Source organism: Garra rufa, chromosome 16, assembly GCF_049309525.1.
Source record: "Garra rufa chromosome 16, GarRuf1.0, whole genome shotgun sequence".
NCBI lineage: Eukaryota > Metazoa > Chordata > Actinopteri > Cypriniformes > Cyprinidae > Garra > Garra rufa.
In genome coordinates, this window is record NC_133376.1 from 31,789,775 (window position 1) to 31,811,908 (window position 22,134).

Genomic DNA, 22,134 nt, shown 5'->3' on the forward strand with positions numbered 1-22,134 from the left:
CCTTATGAATTCCCTATTTTCTGCCTTTTGCATTTTCGAACTAAACTAAAATGGATACAGTTGAAGTCAAAAGTTTACATACGCCTTGCAGAATCTGCAAAATGTTGATTATTTGAACAAAATAAGAGGGATCATACAAAATGCATGTTATTTTTTTATTTAGTACTGACCTGAATAAGATATTTCGCGTAAAAGACGTTCACACATGGTCCACAAGAAACGAATAGCTTAATTTATAAAAATTACCCTGTTCAAAAGTTTACATACACTTGATTCTTAAAACTGTGTTCTCACCTGAATGATCCACAGCTGTTTTTTGTTTAGTGATAGCTGTTCATGAGTCCCTTGTTTGTCCTGAACAGTTAAACTGCCCGCTGTTTTTCGGAAAATGCTTCAGTTCCCACAAATTCTTTGTTTTTTCAGCATTTTTGTGTATTTGTACCCTTTCCAACAATGACTATGATTTTGAGATCCATCTTTTCACACTAAGAACAACTGAGGGACTCATATGCAACTATTAAAGAAGGTTCAAATGCTCACTGATGCTTCAGAAGAAAAAAAAAAAAAAACATGCATTAAGAGTCGGGGGTGAAAACTTTTGAACAGAATGAAGACGTGTACATTTTTCTTATTTTGCCTGAATACCTTTAATTTTTTCATTTAGTACTTCTGTAGAAGCTACAGAAGATACTTGTTTCCCAGAAGACAACATAAGTTACATTTACCCTAATCTTCAAATTAAAAAAAAGTTTTCAACCCCCGGCTCTTAATGCATTGTGTTTCCTTCTGGAGCATCAGTGAGCATTTGAACCTGTGATAGTTGCTTATGAGTCCCTCAGTTGTCCTCAGTGTGAACAGATGGATCTCAAAATCATACAGTCATTGTTGGAAAGGGTTAAACTTCAAATACACAAAAATGCTGAAAAATCAATTTGTGGGACCTGAAGGATTTTTCTGAAGAACAGCAGGCAGTTTAACTGTTCAGGACAAACAAGGGACTAATGAACAACTATCACTAAACAAAAAAAACAGCTTTGAATTATTTAGGTAACAACACAGTATTAAGAATCAAGTGAATGTAAACGTTTGAACAAGATCATTTTTATAAAGACACTGCAGGTGAATAGGGTAAAAAATTAACTAATAGTTATAACCTTACTTACTCAGTTGATTGATTACATTGTTAATTGCAAATATTTTTTGTATTACAAGTTTTCTAAAATGTTTTAATAGGTTTAATAGGTTTTAATATGCAAATGAGGCATTGTTTAATGAAATTTGCAGTAATTTGCATTCATTTTAGTACAAAAATCTAAACACTGGATGAAGTCAGTTTCAAAATTCTTGTTTAATTTTCTTGACATGTTAGAGGGAATTTTGGGTGTCTCATTTTGTCACTCCATAATTCATAAAATACTTATAATAGGCAGAAATGATAGATTTTTTTACAGTTTTTTGGGGAATAGAATGCTGTATAAAATCAAGCAAATTATATATGAACAAATCCCTCTGTAAAAATCTTCAGGATATAGTCAGGAATAAAAATGTAAATTTTGTTGTGTGTAAGTGCTACTGAAGTGGAGATTTATGGCTTAGTGTATGAGAAAAAAACTCATTTTGACAAAACAGCCTTTAAAAATATGGATTGTACTTGAAATCTATTTACACAAACAGATAAAGTGCTATAAAAGAAACACTTAACAGTGTCTTTGGGGTTTTTTCTTTTCACTAGTCTGAAAAAACACTTTATGAAAAACCAAAACAACCAAAACACCCAAAATCTCAAACTTAACAGGTGCCTGCAGTGTCTCCCCTTAAACTATTATTTTCTCTTGTGGACTATATGTAAACATCTTTTATGTGAAATATCTCATTCAGGTCAGTCCTAAATAATAAAATAAATAACATTCATTTTGTATGATCACTCTTGTTTTGGTCAAATAATTAACATTTTGCAGATTCTGCAAGGTGTACGTAAACTTTTGACTCCAACTGTATTTTTGCTGAATGGTAAATGTGTATTTTTTTCTTTTCTTTTTTTTTTTGCAGAGGAAGACAATGTGTAGGGCATTTCAGTTCACTTCACTCACTGTAAATCACAATACACAAAGGTTTAAAAGGAAATCTACTAAGGCAATTTCTTTTACCATTTAACAGTGGATGATTGAGCAGATACGACGTCCAAAAAAAGTTCTTGCTATTTAAAAAAAAAAAGACAAGACAAATGTCTCGGTGAGCTTTAGGATTTGAATGAGCCTCAACAGTTTCTGCCAAACACCCCTGCAAAAGATTTTTTTTTTTTTACTTTAAACAGTCCTAACACTGGTTTCTGTTTTCCATTGTGTGGGTGTGTACCAGTCCTGTGAAGAATATCTATTTTTAATTTGATTTTTTTGTGCCTTTAATGAATAGTAAAGTGAAGAAAAGCAAAAAAGTACAGAGGCAGAAATGAGATGGAAATGCATGGATCAGACTGAAGCTCTCCTGGAGAAGTTCAAGTCCTCTGAAATCTTACTTATGCATATTAAAAATATGCGTGGGATATTTTTGGGGGGAGAGAAAATAGTTCTTCAATATCAGTTATCATTTTCCAAAGAAAATAAAGTGACAAGATAACCATTATACAGAGCCCATCAATCTTGAAGTCAGGAAGAACACAATGTTTCCCAGATAAACTCAGAGCTCAAAGACCAACGCACTCAGCCATTTTAAAAATCGCAAAACAAAACAATAAATTAATCAGCAGGTCTGGGCTAACAGTGTCCCACTTACGCCACACGCCTGCTAGACTATTCATGTGCTTCCCCTCACTGGGTCAAAACACCCGCAGGTGGCACTGATGGTACAAACTATGGCATTAAACTTCGAATCCCCTTCCCTGAACCAGTCGCCCTTACACTCACCGATCTCCATCTCAATGAAGTTGGCCTCCTCCGGCAGGGCCCGCGGCAGCACCCCTGGGTCACTAAAACTGGTTCTGAGCAGCATGGCCATGACAAAGACGAAGAGCAACACTGCAAACACGGGGATGGCAGGAGACAGGTGCAATGCCAGGTACGGACACCTGTACGGGACAAGAGAACAAGCAGGATTACAAAATAGGCAGGGAAAACATTCAATGAACAGCTCAGAGGTTACATAAGCATATAAAGGGAAAGAGAAGTATATCTCTAGTGTTAAAGTAGTAAAGTGTGAAATTTTTGTGCTATTAATGGTGCAAAACGAATTGTGAAACTGTTTGTGCGACCCAGTGCTGAGAGTTCGGGGATGGGATTATCAGTTTTTGTGACTAATGGAAGATGAGGGTATACTTGGGAAAATTTATTAATAACATAATATAAAATAACATAACCTAACAATATAACCTAACCTAACATAACCTGACCTGACATGACAATAGAATATATACTGTATATATAAAGGTTTTGCATTAAAAAAAAAAAAAATTACATTTATTTTTACATTTTAACCCTAACCTAACCCATAAAATAAATAAATAAATAAAATAAAATACATTTTGTTTGGCGGCAAAAAAAAAAAAAAAAACACACACATTTACCAAACACTGCTGAACTGAGAGTTTTTCTTCCAAGAGGTTTGACATTAATTTCACTAAAGCAAAATAGCAATGGTTACATTAAAAATTTGCATTAAAAAATAATAATAAAATTATGTTACCCTGCACAGGACAAGTGAGAAAAAAAAAAAAATAAAATAAAAAAAATAAAGCATTTAAATTGTTTAAAAGGTTTCTGCTATAACCCTGCACAGGACAAGTGGAAAATAAGTAAAACAACAAAACATTTATACTATAAAATTTATACTTATAAAATACTTCCAAATTGTTTGGTGATGCAAGTGCCAAAAAATAAAAACATAAATAAATAAACCACACACGCATTTAACAAACACTGTTGAAGCATTTACAAATTAAGCCTGATGCCCCTGTATTAATTCTTGGTGATTTTAATCAATGTGGTTTGGAGAGATCCTTACCAGGGTTTTTTCAATATGTGAAGTGTGGAACGAGGAAAAATAACATCCTTGACAAGTGTTATGGCAATATTAAGGATGCTTATGTAGCTAAAGCCAGACCCCCCCTCGGCAATTCTGACCACAATGTTATTCATTTGCTCCCCACTTATCGGTCAGTTTTTAAGACAAGGAAACCAGTTACAAAGGTGGTTAAGGTGTGGTCAAGTGATAGTATAGAGGAGCTGAAGGGATGTTTTCTCTGTACGGACTGGGACATTTTTTATCAAGACACAAATATAGATATGGTCACTGAAGCAATTACGGCATATATCTCCTTTTGTGTGGATCTAGTGATCCCTCAAAGAACTATTAAGAGGTATCCGAATAACAAACCATACGTTACAGGGGGAATTAAAGATTGCATTAAAAAGAAAAAATTGGCCTACAGGTTGGGGGATACAATGGGACTTAAAGCAGCACAAAAGGACCTTAACCAGCAACTAAGGGTAGCACAAATACAATATAAGGAACAGGCTGAACAACAGTTGGCAAAATGTAATACTAATGAACTGTGGAATTCAATTCGAGGAATGACTAATATGACCCCGAAAAAGAAGCCATTATTCGCTGTCAATGAAACTGATAAAGCAAACGAACTGAATAATTTTTATATGAGATTTGAGACAGACACTTTTAAGGAATGTCATGATATTTTAGGTAATGTAAACTGTAATATCAGTGAGGATAGAATATTGATATATTCAGGGGATGTTACAAGGGTTTTTAAAAATGTATGGTCTAGTAAAGCAACGGGACCAGATGGGATGTCATGTTTTCTTTTAAAGACATTTGCTGAGGAGCTTACATCAGTTTGGCATCGCCTTTTCCAGTTTTCAATTGATACGCATACAGTACCAGAGCTTTGGAGAAAATCTATTGTAATTCCAATTCCAAAAAATTCATGCCCTCAGGACAATAATGATTATAGGCCAGTGGCCTTAACATCGAACGTTATGAAATCATTTGAGAAGATAATAATAGGAGAGCTGCGTAAGCAAGTGGAGCCATCGTTAGATCAGTATCAATTCGCATATAAAAGCAATCGTGGTACTAATGATGCGGTTTCTACATTAACACACCTGGTTTTAAAGCATCTGGAGAGTCCAGCTGCCTATGCTAGATTGCTTTTTATTGATTTTAGTTCTGCGTTTAACTCCATCCAACCACATAAACTGCTAGAGAAATTAATTAATCTACAAGTTAATCCTTTTATAATCAATTGGTATTATTCTTTTTTAACAAATAGGACACAACAGGTGAAATTTAACTCCGTGCTGTCGGATGTTGCGGTAAATAGTACAGGGGCCCCTCAAGGGTGCGTAAGTTCGCCATTTCTGTTTACTTTGTATACAAACGACTGCATTAGTCAGCAATTAAATCAATTCATTATAAAATTTTCGGATGACACAGTAGTATTGCAATTGTTGACAAAAGACTGTAGTATTGACGATTACACAGCTGCTATAGAAGCGTTTGTGGGCTGGTGTGACGACCATAATCTACAGATCAATCTTAAAAAAACTGAAGAGGTCATCATAGACCCCAGATCAGTGGGGGATAGGAGCTCTGTTGTGATTCATGGTGAAGCTATTGAGCAAGTTACTTCGTATAAATATTTGGGGGTTTACATTGATAATGAGTTTAAGTGGGACACACATGTATCATGGGTGTGCACAAGGGTCCACCAGCGTTTACATTTTTTACGGAGATTGCGATTGTTTGGAGTGAGCAGTAATATCATGTTAATTTTTTATAAAGCAACGATTGAGTCTGTTTTAAGGTATGGAAGTATTGTTTGGTTTGGAAATTTAACAGTAAAATTGAGAGCCCAAATAAATAATGTGTTGAGAGTGGCAGGAAAAATCATGGGGACACAGACAATTAGCTCGCTACAGGATATTTTTGAGCGTTGTATCATCCAGCAGGCCAACAAGATTTTATTAGACCCTTAGCATGTTTTGTATCCTGAGTATACGCTGATGAACTCTGGTCGGAGATACAGGGTTACATTATGCAAGTATAATCGATATAAATATTCATTTTTACCGTTGTCCATTAAATTAATTAATGAGCAACTGCAGGAAGATAAATAATGGTAACAGAGGGTACAAGAGGCTGGAACAGAAGGCAGTGTTGTGTTATGATATATGATATATTGTTTTTATGATGTAGGTTTTTGGGATTGGAATGTGTTTTATTTTTATTTTATTTTATATGTTGTACGTTATGTGTTATGTCTTGATGTGTCAGCAGTTTCCTTAATCTAAAACAAATTTCTCCTAAGGGAGACAATAAATGCTACCTTGACCTTGACCTTGAACTGAGAGATAGATGTATATCATCTTCTCACAGATCTTCAATAGGTCTTTGGAGTTGTGTGGCGCTAACATCTGTCGTCATGAAGTCGTTTGAAAAACTGGTTCTGGCTTATCTGAAGGACATCACCGGACCCTTACTGGACCCCCTGCAGTTTGCTTATCAAGCAAACAGGTCTGTAGATGATGCAGTGAACATGAGTCTACATTTCATACTGCAGCACCTGGACAAATCAGGGACTTATGTGAGGATCCTGTTTGTGGACTTCAGTTCAGCCTTCAACACTATCATCCCAAACCTCCTCCTGCCCAAACTAACTCGGCTCTCTGTGCCCACGTCGGTCTGTCAGTGGATCAACAGCTTCCTGACAGCTAGTGAGGCTGGGAAAATTCTCATCCAGTACCCGTATTACCAGCACTGGCGCCCCTCAGGGTTGTGTCCTCTCCCCACTGCTCTTCTCCCTGTACACTAATGACTGTACCTCCAAAGACCCCTCTGTCAAGCTCCTGAAGTTTGCAGACGACACCACACTTATCGGCCTCATTCAAGACGGTGACGAGTCTGCTTACAGACAGGAGGTTAAAGAGCTGGCTGTCTGGTGCAGTCATAACAACCTGGAGCTCAACACGTTCAAAACTGTGTAGATGATCATAGACTTCAGAAACCCCCCTCCCTGTTCTCCCCCCACTCACCATCATGAACAGCACTGTAAACACAGTGGAGTCATTCAGGTTCCTTGGCAACACCATCTCTCAGGACCTGAAGTGGGACATTCACATAGACTCCATTGTGAAAAAGGCCCAGCAGAGACTGTACTTCCTCCACCAGCTGAGGAAGCTCAACCTGCCACAGGAACTGCTGAAACAGTTTTACTCTGCCATTATTGAATCCGTCCTCTGCACTTCAATTACCATCTGGTTCAGCTCAGCTACCAATTCTGATCTCAGAAGACTATGTCGGATACCGGACTGCTGAACGAATCGTTGGTACAACCCTCCCTACCCTTCAAGAGCTGTACTTATCCAGAATACGAAAAAGGGCTGCCAAAATTACTCTGGACCCCTCACATCCAGCACACTCGCTTTTTGAACTGTTACCATCCGGTCGGCGCTACAGAGCACTGAGCACTAGAACGGCCAGACACTGAAACAGTTTCTTTCCTCAGGCAATCCATCTCATGAACACTTGATCGTGGAACATACAACACTATACACTCTTTATTTATTTTTCAGTTATTTATTTAATGCACATACTTACTTCCATTCAAATGTCTTCGCTATTTTTGCACATTGTCTGTCTTGTATACTTGTATATTGTTCTTTTTATAATATGTATCATCTTGTCACTGTCATTCTGTAGCACTGTGGAGCTTCTGTCACTAAAACAAATTCCTAGTGTGTGTAAACATACCTGGCAATAAAGCTCATTCTGATTCTGATTCTGATTCTAAAGATTTTGTATTAAAAACAAACATTTCACTTGGATTGCCAGTGTTTTTGACTATAATTTTCCTAAATCCAAAACATTTTTGTTATCTTTTGGATGACACATTTGTTTCTTCCCTGAAATGAAAGAGGAGGTCATTGATGAAGTGGGTTTGTAATATCTGTCTTGGCTCAGCCCTTCCCTAAAGACATCTTCTCAGCCCCAACAATGAAGCAGTCAGGGAGGATGTTTACTATGAATGACTGTGCTTTCTCCATTCCCGCAGGCAGACAGCCATACAGCAATGAATTTGGTTGCTCCCATAAATTGTGGATTACTTGGGTCCTGTAAAAAGTGCCTCCCTTCGCTCAGCCTGCAGCAGATTGGTCGGCTCCACAGGCCACTGCATCGAGCTATTAATAGGGTCACCCTGGCTCTCCTCCACCACTCTCTCCTGCAATGTAGACCTGCTATATACTAAGATAATGTATGGCTAATACATCACGATAATGGTGCAGCTCATCACAGGCGCAGTGCATCCACTCTCAGGGGGAAATTTGCTACACTTAGCGTCCTGCATGTGCAAAGGACATCTTTACAACACTACAATACTGAGAGAGAGAAGACAAGACAAGACTAGACCTGAAAACACAATACAAAAAGATTTCTTAATAAAAATCTAAGTGGTGCTTGCTCATGCAAATACAATGGTACTGTGGGTGGCTTTTATAATCGTTTTTTTTTTTTTTTAGGGCTATTTCCTCCGAGGAGACAAGGGAGGCAGTGCCTCCTCAAAATATTGGATGGGAAAAATCATACTACAAAAATAAAACAACGCCAATATTACAAAATATAACATTAAAAAGTGTATAAATCACTTGTTTTTCTAAAGAAACATTGTCTGAATGAGCAATATAATGGTTTTAATCAGAAGACTCATTTAAAAAAAAAGTAAACAACACACACACTTAGATATAACCATTGTTACAGCAAAATAAGACTAAAAATGGCATAAAAACATGATCTGTGGGAGTTTTTAGTGAGTAATCAGCTTTTAAAGTAAATCTCTGTGTCTGTGACCAATATTTATCAAGCTTTCATGACTGATGATCCAAAAAAAAAAAAAGCGCAAAAATAGTTAAAAGTTAACCTTAAAAAAAGAATAGCTAAAGATAAGTTCACTAATAATTTTTTTTTCTTTTTTTTTTTTTTTTTACATTTTTTGTTACTGCTTTGAGTTATTATTTTGGAATATAAATGTAAAAGGCTTACACTAACACTAACTTGATGAGATTCACACTTGGCTTTAATAAACAGAATATCGATTACATTGTTCATGTAAACTGTGACTGGGACATGAATTTACTTTACTCTTGACTGCTTTTTAGGGAATTACACTACCAGTCAAATGTTTAAGGCTTTTAATGTTTTTAAATAAGTCTATTCTGCTCACCAAGCCAGCATTTATTTGATTCAAAGTGCAAAAAAACAGTAAAATTTTGAAATATTTTTACTATTTAAAAAAGCTGTTTTCTATTTGAATATATTTTAAAATGTAATTTATTCCTGTGATTTCGAACTGAATTTTTAGCATCATTACTCCAGTCACGTGCTCCTTCAGAAATCATTCTAATATTCTGATTTGCTGCTCAAAAAACATGTATTATTATGTTGAAAACAGCTGAATAGATTTTTTTCAGATTTCTTTGATGAATGGAAAGTTCAGAAGAACAGCATTTACCTGAAACAGAATCTTTTGTAACATTATAAATGTTTTTATCATCACTTTTGATCAATTTGAAGCATCCTTGCTAAATAAAAGAATTTATTTATATAATTTCTTTCCCAAAAGAATTACAAATATTATACTGACTTCAAGCTTTTGATTGATAAAGTGTATAATGTTACAAAAGCTTTATTTCAGATAAATGCTGATAATTTGACCTTTCTATTCATCAAATAATCCTTTTAAATATAGATAATAATGATAAAAAACTTTCTTGAACAGCAAATCAGCATATTAGAATGATTTCTGAAGGATCACGTGACATTGAAGACTGGAGATAATACTGAAAATGAGGCTTTGATCCCATAAATAAATACATTTTAAAACATATTTAAATACAAAGTAGTTATTTTAAATAGTTGAAATATTTCACAATATTACTGCTTTTGTTATATTTTGAATCAAATAAATGCAGGCTTAGTGATCAGAAGAGATGTCTTTAAAAAAAAAACATTAAAAATCTTACAGTCTAAAAACTTTTGACTGGTAATGCAAGTACTTCTAATCCTTCTACTATGCATACTAGATCACTGGTTGAACCAGTCCGTACAAGAGTATGGGTTTGTCTCCTCACACGTCATAATCACTACAGATTGCAGCTGTACAGAAAGATAATTTCTAGTCAGGCTACATAGTACAAGTTCAGCGGTTTCACACACTGGTGTGTCAGCATACCAGAGCCATCAGTACTCTGGAATTCTACCTGCGGGATGGGTCAGATCAGTTTGATCTGTTTTAAACTATGAGACTGAAATGCATAAAGAGGAGGGGAGAAAATACAGAGCAGAGCCGGTCGATAAAACTTTCCACTGCCCAGATCATGAGTAGAATGCTGCAAGGAAATTCATTTATTATCATGAAAGCTGTTGCTGAGGCAAAACGGAGGAGAACCGCTTGTGTGTGTGTGCGTGATGCATCTGTTGATGACTTTAAGCATCCTGGACCGGCTCCATCATCAGTTCCTATCACAGCCCTAAGCTTCCCGGACATTACCCATCATGCAACGCTGGATGTGAACTCTCTCCCCATAATCAATACCAGAGATAAGCAGCTCCAATATTAAAGTGCCGATTCTGTTATCGTCACTACTGATGCACAAGGTTATTCAACCCCTATAATTAGCAATTAACTTCCTCCATAGAACCGTGTAACACAAAAAGTATGTGACCCTAGACCACAAAACCAGTCGTAAGGGTCAATTGTTTGAAATTGAGATTTAAACATTATCTGAAAGCTGAATAAATATGCTTTCCATTCATGTGTGGTGTGTTAGGATAGGACAATATTTGGTTTGAGATACATTTATTTGAAAATCTAGAATCTGAGGGTGCAAAAAAAAGAAAATATTGAGAAAATCACCTTTTAACGTTGTCCAACGTTTTAGCAATGCATATTTCTATTAAAAAATTATGTTTCGAGATATTTACGGTAGAAAATTTACAAAATATCTTCATGGAACATGATCTTTACTTAATATCCTAATGATTTTTGGCATAAAAGAAAAATGTATCATTTTGATCCATACAATGCATTTTTGGCTATTGCTACAAATATACGCACGCTAGGGCTGGGCAATTTGGCTTAGAATCAAAATCTCGATTAATTGAACATTTTAACCCGATTACGATTAATGAACGATTATTTTATTTATTAATAAAATTATATTTAATTATATTTATATAATATTTATTTTTTTGCCCTCATAGTTCACTGACAAGTTTTGTACAGTAAATATGTTCACATATTACAAGCGAGAGATTTTTGGATGAAGGGTGCATTACTTGATTTTAAAATAATTGAAGGAAACACACTATCTACGATCTATGATTATTAATTGAACATCAGTGTTGAACAACTGAAATTAAAGCAAGCATTGCTTAAAACGAAAAGTCACATTTTTCTTAAATTAGTGAAAATAAATAACTTGCACTATTGGAAACAAAATAAAGAATTTTCAATGTTTTTCATATTAAAAGTAGAAAATAAGCAGTATCGCCTCTAAATAAAATTACTCTTGTATATCCTGTAAATACTTTTTACTGTATAAATACTGTTTAAGCTGTCCATCGACATGTCGGCGGAATAACGGAACGGAGCGCTTGTGTTTTTTAAAGGGAAAGTAATTGAAATAATCTTCCTGGAAAAATTAACGATTATAGGTTCTGAATGTCGATTTCGATTATTTTTCGATTAATCGCCCAGCCCTAACGCACGCTACTTAAGACTCGTTTTGTGGTCCAGGGTCTCATATGCATAATCAACACTTTATTGTTCAGAATCAACAAAAATTACCATTTGACTTCCGTAATGTGACATAATTCTGAAACAGGATATTCAGCTGCAAAAAATGTTGAGTGGTAATCAATTGGAAACAGGCATTTCCACAATGAAGCCGGACTGAATGAGTGTTCAAACAATGTTTAAACAGCCAACATTAACATTATCAATCATTATCACTGTAAGATATTTCATTATGATTCAAGCTTACAAACAAAACCCATTCTCTCTGAAATAGCTTACCGAATGAATCATTCACATCACAAGTTGGACCAGAAACACGCATTACTGAAGTTAACAGGGTCAGTTTTGATTTCATGCTGATTTACATTCAACAAAATGGGGGAATGACATAGAAAGACACTTTTTGGTAATCTCTGGTGTCAAGATAATTAAACCGGTGTAGTTCTAATCATTCACTAGAGCATAAAGCCATTCCTGCCACTGTGTTACAGCATCTCCACCCTTCTGTTTGCCTTCACAGCTTGTCCTTAGTGAATTATCTGCACTCTGTTCCACAGAGAACAAGGTGAAAAGGACTGTTTTCCACAGTTAAGACAACATGAAGCGCAACTGCAGAGTTTTATGGCTGGCTATGAAAAGGCTTAGCTGTGTGTTCGTAAAATCAATAGAGCTGCTTCATTGGTCTGGCTGGTCTCTAGGTGGAGACTGGTGGGGGCAGGGAGGCCTGACAAGTATTGTTACTGATAGTGCTCGGCGCAAACATCCGGTACGCCACCGGAAAGGATAATGAGGGAAGAAAAACCATGGATGATGGTTAAAAAACAACATATAGACTCATTGTGACAATTGTGACTCTGACGAAACACCAAATACACCAATACTAACAGTTGAAGTCAATAGTTTACATACACCTTGCAAAATGTTAATTTTAACATTTACATTTAGACATTTAGCAGACGCTTTCATCCAAAGCGACTTACAAAAGAGGAAAATCGAAGCAATCAAAAACAAAAGAGCAAAAACATGCAAGTGCTATGACGAGTCTCATTTAGCTTAATGCAGTACACGTATCAAGTTTTTTTTAATTATATAATAAATAAAAAGAAAATAGATAGAGTAAAAAAGAAAAAGCAAGCTAGAGTTAGAGGCCTAAAAATAGATAAATATAATACAACAAGAGTAGAGAAGCTAGTGTTAGTTTTTTTGTTTGTTTGTTTTAAGAAAACAAGTAAATTAATAAGTAAATAAGTAAATTAATAGAGAATAAGTCTAAAAGGGCAAGTTTTTTTTAAAGAATAGAATTAGAATAGAGGGTGCCAGAGTTCAAATAAAGATGGAAGAGATGTGTTTTTAGCCGATTCTTGAAGATGGCTAAGGACTCAGCTGTTCAGATTGAGTTGGGCAGGTCATTTTGCCAAAAGGGTACATTTAATGTGAAAGCCTGTGAAAGACATTTTGTGCTTCTTTGGGATGGCACAATAACGCGCCATTCACTTGCAGAATGCAAGCTTCTAGATGGCACATAAGTCTGAAGTAATGAATTTAGGTAAAGGGGTGCAGAGCCAGTGGTGGTTTTGTAGGCAAACCTTAATGCCTTGAATTTTATGCGAGCAGCTATTGGTAGCTATGGCAATTTGATGAAGAGAGGTGTGACGTGCGTTTTTTTCGGCTCATTCAAAATTAAACTTGCAGCCACATTCTGGATTAATTGTAAAGGTTTAATAGAACTGGCTGGAAAACCTGCCAAAAGAGCATTGCAATAGTCCAGCCTAGGCAGAACAAGAGCTTGAACAATGAGTTTTAAAGCATATTCCGAAAGAAAGGGTGATGAAACGATGGGTTTGCTGGAACCACAAGCAGTTCTGTCTTGGAAAGGTTGAGTTTACATATAGTCCACAAAAAAACCATACTTGAATTTATAAAATGTTTACATACACTTGATGCTTTATACTGTGTTGTTACCTGAATAATCCACAGCTGTGGTTTTTTTTTGTTGTTTTTTGTTTTTTGTTTAGTGATAGTTTTTCACGAGTTCCTTGTTTGTCCTGAACAGTTAAACTGCCCGATGTTCAGAAACATCTTCAGGTCCTTCAAATTCTTTGGCTTTCCAGCATTTTTGTGTAATTGAACCATTTCCAACAAGGACGGTATGATTTTTGTATCAGTCTTTTCACAGAAAAGGTATGTAGAAGATGTTACATGTTTCTCAGAAGACAAAATAAGTTACATTTACCCTGATCTTCAAATTCTAAAAGTTTTCACCCCCGGCTCTTAATGCAGGGTTTTTCCCTTCTGAAGCATTAATGAGCGTTTGAACCTTTTGTAATAGTTGCATACGAGTCTCTTAGTTGTCCTCAGTGTAAAAAGATCAATCTCAAAATCATACAGTCATTGTTGTACATGTATGTCAAACCAAAAAGTAGGTCAAACTGTTAAGGAATGAACAGTCCTGAAAGTCTAAAGTAAAACATTTAACATGCAAATAATGACCTTATGCATTTGAAATTTGCGTTGCAAAACTTGATTATGATATGATATTAAAATAGTATGCAGCAGCAGCACTAACAATAAAGCAGGGAAAGATTAGCCAGCGAACAAATACACTGAGATCCTACATCCGGATGTGACATCAGTTGCTATTCTTTCTGATAATTGACTCTCAGGAAAGCTTAAAGTGCAATACAGGTGTAGGTAAACCATAATAAAGTATAAATATGTACTGATAAAGCACAAAAGAATATTTCAGCCGCGTCACACTGATATAAGTTGTAATGACATTTCCACGCCTGAAAATTACATGCACTGCCTCTGTTAATTCTTCATAAAGAGTTTGCCAATTTAAGAGCAAGTGAATCACGAAGCAAATGAATTATGCATTACTGCCAAAAAAAGCAGTGTTCTAATCCCTCATGGAGATAAATTTGCCACAGCTCCAATTTTGCACTCAAATTGCACAGGGACGAAAAAATCCATAAGAATAAACAGTCTCCACTCCTTTATCACGACCCCTGCAGAGGGACAGCAAAAGACGGCAGCCTTCTCACACTGACCACAAACACCAAGTCATACACTAGACACTTCCTCAGCAACAGCATGAGTAGCTATCCACCATTCAATGATAAACATAAAATGTATAGACATTTAACTACTGAGCAACAAAGCCATAGAACAAACATACAAGACAAAGGCTAAGTGAAACCTGATCTATGTACTTCTAAAGCGAAAGAACGAGTGGGCGAACACAATCAATAGAATCTGATGACTGTCAACACATCAAGTGCTAGCATGAAACCATTTCACTAGTGTAGAACCATTTTAGAGAGCAGATTTAGTATGTTAAAGGTGAACCGGTTTAAGTCTGCATTTCTAACATACTAAAACTGCAAAAACGGTCTGTTTTTAAACAGGTTTCATAAACACTTGTTGTTTTGATAGCGTCACAGTATTACACTCTTCAGGTATTCAGTCTACAAATTTTTCAGTCGCAAAGAAATTAAGGTTTTTGAGGAAAACATTCAAGGATTCTTCTCCATATAGTGGTCTTCAATCTGGATCAGTGGGTTGCAGCTTCAAAGGGCTCTACTCGATTCCAGCCAAGAAAAAAAGGTCTTATCTAGTGAAATTATCTAATTTTCAATAAAAAAAAAAAAAAAAAAAGTACATACTTTTTAACCACAAATGCTCATCTTGCACTAGCTCAAATTCAAGTATTACCAAAGACTATAGAATACCCAAGACATGTCACTCGTATAGCTTTGAATGGGGAAAAATGCAACGTTCATTATGGCCACGAAGCCCCGCCTTCTTAGTGAAAGAGCCAATCGTTGATTAGCAAAGTCAGCGCGTCACTACAACTGCCGTTAGAAGTCCCGAAGAAACAATCGGCACTTTAAGACGTGCACTCAGTACTGCGCATGCACACTGGCTCATTGAGCCGGAAGAAATAAGCATTTTTAAACGTTATTGGAGCTCAAGGAACCATATTTATGAGGCAGTTCGTGTTGGATCTCTTTGGAGATTTAAAATATGAAATTTAATCGTCAGCTTGGTGAACAGTTTGAGAAATTGATGTTTCCCCATTCAAAGAGATAGGAGCTGCACTTGCCTGCCCGAGTAGCGTTTCAAAGATGGCCGCCGAGTGACACGACTTGTCTTAAAGGGACTTTGGTATTACGAAATCATGTTGGAAAGGTCACATGTGACATAAGCAGAAGAACCAACCCAGCGTTTATAAAGCAAACATGCAAAGAAAGTCAAACGACCTTTACAAAAAACTGTAAAACAATGTTGGATGATTTTGAAGTTGGAGTTTTTTTACACAGTACACAGAAGAAGAACTACCGCACTTTTCTAATGTGATTACATAATGCGTGAAGTAGTGCAAGATGAGCATTTGTGGTTAAAAATTATATACATTATTTTTTTTAGAAAATGACCAATCATTTCGCTAAATAAGATCCCTTTTCCGCGACTGGGACCATGTAGAGCAGGGATCCTCAAATCTGGCCCACGAGATCCACTTTCCTGAAGAGTTTAGCTCTAACCCTAATCAAACACACCTGAGCATGCTAGTCAAGGTCTTCAGGATCATTAGAGAATCACAAGCAGGTGAGTTTGATCAGGGTTGGAGCTAAACTCTGCAGCGCTTTGGCCCTCCAGGGTAAGATTTGAGGAACCCTGATGTAGAGCATCGAATTGTATTGAAACTGCAATTTGGACCTTCAACCCATTGGCCACTATTTAAGTCCACTATTTGGAGAAAAATCCTGGAATGTTTTGCTCAAAAACCTTAATTCCTTTGCGACTGAAGACAGAAAGATATGAACATCTTGGATGACATGGGGGTGATTAAATTGTTAGGAAAATTTTCAAATTTTTCATACTGGAACTAATCCTTTACATAATAAAATATAGTAAAAATTAGTGGTGGGCCGTTATCGGCGTTAACGTGCTGCGTTAACGTGAGACTCTTATCGGGCGATAAAAAAAAAATATCGCCGTTAATCTATTCTCAAAGTTGGGTTGGGAGCTGGGTCTAAACTACGCAAGATATGATGACTTTCACTTTGATATTTTAGCGCGGATGATGTATACCTAGTCGAATTGCACTGTAGGGGGCGAGAACGAGTCTCCAACTTCTGTGAAATTACCACATCAAATGAGACGTGCAAATATGGATGCAGTTATGAAGCCGCTTCAGGGCAGGTGCGTTGCTAGACCCTTTTTACTGGGGCACGTGAGTTATAATTTACTTTGATAATCCCGAAATAAAGACATTAAACTATATGCAACAACTGAATTGACGCTTCTAAAAGCAACGCACTTTAATGGAAGACTATGCACGCAGAAAGGCTATCCATGCCCATATACAGACGCGCACGTCGTGCAGCCTTTTGCGCAGAAGTACTTGGTTACACAAGTTTGTATAGGTAATTATGTTGTAAATGCAATTGTCAAGCAGTTTGTGATGCATTTTGGAAACAGGAGAGGAGCGCCTGGTCTAATGCGCTACCTGGCCCGTTCTCGAAGACTTACTTTTAGTCATTATTTGGGTAGCACACATATTCTGAATGCCTTCAGCAGAATTCAAATTAGCCATTTTAATCTAGATTAATTCCAAGATTTAATCTAGATTAATCTAGATTAAAAAAATTAATCTATGCCCACCCCTAGTAAAAATATAGTATAATATTAGTAAAAGTAAAAAAAAGTGCCTTAACAACAAATAGAAACAAAATAACAAAATACATACTAAAATTATTAAAACTAAAACAGAAAAATAAATTAAAACTTTATGAAATATTTTTAAAAACTAATAAAAATAAAGCACATTACAACATTACTAAAAGAAATGAATTATATTAGTATATATTGATAAATACTAATATTCACCTTATTTTTCCCAAAAAGAGTGTGTGCTGCCATTTGTAAATTTTATGGGTCAGGCTTCTGGTCTATTTTTAGCTGTACAAAACAGCTCGTTTTGCTGCTTGATATTGCAAATTGGTGTGTTTTACCATACTATTTTAATGTATTATCATAATTATGGGCACACTGGTTCATAGTGCAAAGAGTTTTACCATTTACAGCACGTTGTTATTCTTCTTATTATTTCCCTATAGCGGCTAATGAACCATAAGTGTCGCCCATAGGCTTACTGCCACGTTGAAGAATAAGGTGGATAGAATTTAAAAATAATATTAATATAACCTTCTTTTTATTTACATTAAATTCACACTACACTTTTAAGATAAAGATATCAGGCCAATAGTAAGTGGTTCTTCCTTTCAGCCAATCGTGGATCGACAAACCCTTGGCTATAGTGAGTGCAGGATCAGCACTATTTTTATGGTCTACTTTGACACACACACAGCGGATTTTTCACGAAATTTCCAGCCTACACAAACAACTCACTATTCCAAATCTGATATCCAAAGAGAGTACAAACATGTATGCAATGCAATTTGCATAATCTTGTTTACACAGACAGCCCAAAATGAAAATATAAGTGCAGAGACTTTCAGCAAACAAAGATACATGCAACAAGAGTAATCAAAAGGGAGGTGGGATACAATTTCTTTAAGTAGACATAGCAACAAAACAAAGATCTTTAGAAAGAACAGTGCAAAGTCCAGCCCTGCTGATCAGTCTTGAGCTTGTAACTCAGCCTCCAGAGGAATAAACTGTCCAGACGCAGGCCCCATGGACACAGAGTTGTATGAGGACACAATAGTGAGAGCGTTCAGCAATACTCAATAAATAATTCCTCATAAAATCAAAATAGCTGGAAGCAATGTGTTTCCATAAACACTTTTGGAATATCATGCTCTGTATTAAATAAAAGATACAGTGCACAAAAAAATAAATGTGCACTACAGAAACTACAGATCCTGTAGGGACTATACAAATAACCTTGGGTGATATTTAATATTTCTGGTTCTTTTGTGATAGTCATAGCCAGAATTGTATTATTTTAGACACTGTTCGACAAAAAAAATACTCGGAAAATATTATAAATAAAATATGCAGACACTCTCACAAGGCAAATTCAGTCTATAGAGGAAATTGGTAACAGACAGTGTTTGTGTAGGTAAACTCCAAGCACAAACTGAAAAAACACACTCATCCCAGTTCATCTGTTAGCTTGTCATGTAAAAAAACTATTTGGAATCACACTTTTGCGTTCAGCCCAGCATCTACGTTAATATGTCTGCCTCAAGAGGACTAATTATCAGTAACAGCATCAGCATGCATGGTGTGCAGTGAAACCCTACAGGAGCCAGAAGCTCCATACATGACTGAGAGTTTCTGACTGGGGACAGGGAATCGTATCCTGTTCGCTGATGAACAGGCCTAATACAGGATCCTAGATATGGGCAGGGCACAACACTCGAGTCTCAGGAAACACCGACCACAGACGTCATAAGTCCACACAAGGGAGCTCATATCCAATATGCAGCACATCCAGCTTTATCAACATGGACAGCAATCTGCTATTGTGAAAACGTGTTTCAATAACAAAGATGACACAGCTCTTTCCCAAACATCAACAGGGCAAATGATCTCATACAATTTGAACACCTGCCATTAGTATTTATATAATTGTGTAATTTTTCTTTAGCGTATATATTAAGCGGGGTAGTACTAAGCTATTTTAGGTTCACGTTGGGTGATGTACAAATCCAAAATGTTTATAGCTCTATCCATCTTATTTTTCAATGCATATGTAAGCTGTCTGGTAATGTGTGAGACTTCTGGTTCATAAGCCGCCTCAGGGAAATAATAAGGAAAATAACATGCAGTAAACGGTGAAACTGTTTCCACTACAAACTAATGTGTTCATAAGATAATACATTAAAATAATATATTAGGAAAAACACTAGTTTGCAATATTAAGCAGCAAAACAAGCTGTTTTGTACAGCTAAATTAGCTGGATGTAGATGAGGCAGAAAGCCAGACATATTAAATTTAAATGGCCGCATCCGATCTTACAGGGAAAAAAAAGGTGGATTGTGATATACAGGTCCAAAAAGATCTCCTTAATAAAACCCAGTTGTTTTATACAGATGGTAAAACTAACCAATTACATATTTTGTAGCAAAAAAAAAGGTTCTTCTGGAACTGTTTAGAGTTGTTCTTGTTCTTCTGGAGAAATGTTGATTATGACTGTCATATAGTGATGGTAAGTCTGACTCATTCCTGCTGATTTGAACAGTTTGATTCAAAGTATCGTTTTTAAAAAATGTTATATGGAGTGTTTTTACAACGCTTCATCAATCAGCCATATGGCGGCACTGAACGTAAACAATGCCACTGAACTGAACGAAACTTACAAATTTTGCTGATTATTGCTGCTGAAAGTGGTAAATTATTGTCATGTTTTGGGCTTTACTAATCGGTTGAACCAGGAAAACATTTGTGACCCTGGACCACAAAACCAGTCTTAAGTCGTTGGGGTATATTTGTAGCGATAGCCAAAAATACATTGTATGGGTCAAAATTATAGATTTTTCATTTATGCCAAAAATCATTAGGAAATTACGTAAAGATCACGTTCCATTAAGATTTTTTGTAAAATTCCTACTATAAATATATCAAAATGTAATTTTTGATTAGTATTATGCATTGTTAAGAACTTAATTTGGAGAACTTTAAAGGTGATTTTCTCAATATTTTGATTTTTTCGCAGAAGAAAATTCCAGATTTTCAAATAGATGTATCTCGGCCAAATATTGTCCTATCCTAACAAACCATATATCAATAGAAAGCTTATTTATTGAGCTACCATGTGATTTAACCTTATGACTGGTTTTGTGGTCCAGGGTCACATTTGGATTACTATAGACTGCCAAAAGTTATAACAAATTAAGGAGAAGAGTGTAAAAAATTGTCTGAGAAACAAGACATTTGTGGTTGGCCAAACTGAACCAGGATTTCCAGGGCAAGAATCTTGACAACATTTGGTGAAATAATTAGGCTAATATCTTAATTCATAAGTTTGTATGTATCTTTACCACCTATTCACTTTAGTCTGTCAAACTATTGCGCCCTTTCCTGCTTACCAAGTCCTTCTCTATATGATTTAGCAGCTTCCACACATTTTTCCATGGTTTAGACAGCATAAATAAGCAGAACAATGCATTCAGTATACACTAACCGTGCAATCAATGCTGTTGTTTACATCCGAGTATCTCCAATATGGCCACGCATCTGGGTAACTGACCAAACCATGATGTAAGTGCAAACTTTCTATTAAAACAAAACTATATGGTGTTTATTGTATCCCAGTTCTTCAAATCAATTTAGAACTCAATTTAGATTTTATTTCCACAAATTGTTATTTATTAAAACCAATGGTTTGTTTGTGTGCTAAAACTGCCATACGATCAAACTGTAAACATATTTCAAATAGATTTAATTTCTGAAATTTAGTATAAATGTTTCATCAGCACACACTCACGAAAATATCCTATAATATCTGTTTAAATAGTCGATGAGTTGTTCACTTAAAGGAGTAGTTCACATTCATAACAAGAATTTACAGATAACGTACTCACCCCCTTGTCATCCAAGATGTTCATGTCTTTCTTTCTTCAGTCGTAAAGAAATTGTGTTTTTTGAGGAAAACATTTCAGGATTTCTCTCCATATAATGGTCTTCAATGGTGCCCCCAAGTTTGAACTTCCAAAATGTAGTTTAAATGCCGCTTCAAAGGGCTCTAAACGATCCCAGCCAAGGAAGAAGGGCCTCATTTGGCGAAGCGATTGGTTATTTTCTAAAAACATTTACAACTTATATACTTTTTAACCTCAACTGCTTGCCTTGTCGAGCTAGACAAGACAAGCATTTGAGGTTAAAAAGTATATAAGTTGTAATTTATTTTTATTTTTTTAGAAAATAACCCATCGTTTTGCTAGATAAGACCCTTTTTTCCTCGGCTGTGATCGTTTAGAGCCTTTTGAAGCTGCATTTTGGAAGTTCAAACTCAGGGGCACTATAGAAGTCCATTATATAGAGAGAAATCCTGAAATGTTTTACTCAAAAAACATAATTTCCTTACGACTGAAGAAAGAAAGACATGCACATCTTGGATGATAAGGGGGTGAGTACAATATCTGTAAATTTTTTGTTCTAAAAGTGAACTACTCCTTTAAGACCTGCTGGGAGAGATTCAGTTCGCGAATGAATCATTTTGTGAACCGCTTCAAACAATCCATTGACAAGATCTGATTCTGATTCAAAAGAACGATTCATTTACGAATCGGCCATATGAAAACACAGCCTGGGCGTACAGTAACCAATTTCAGCTGGCGTATCTGAGATATGACTT

At 35.9% G+C, this 22,134-nt stretch overlaps 1 protein-coding gene across 1 annotated transcript in view; it reads right to left on the minus strand.

Moving 5' to 3' along the window:
• The window catches only part of zdhhc9 (zDHHC palmitoyltransferase 9), a 42,393-nt gene that overhangs the window by 19,283 nt on the left and 976 nt on the right, over positions 1-22,134 (minus strand). The window contains exon 2 of the mRNA XM_073820376.1: positions 2,904-3,064. Coding sequence (XP_073676477.1) covers positions 2,904-3,064 — 161 coding nt within the window. The remainder of the gene's footprint in view (positions 1-2,903; positions 3,065-22,134) is intronic.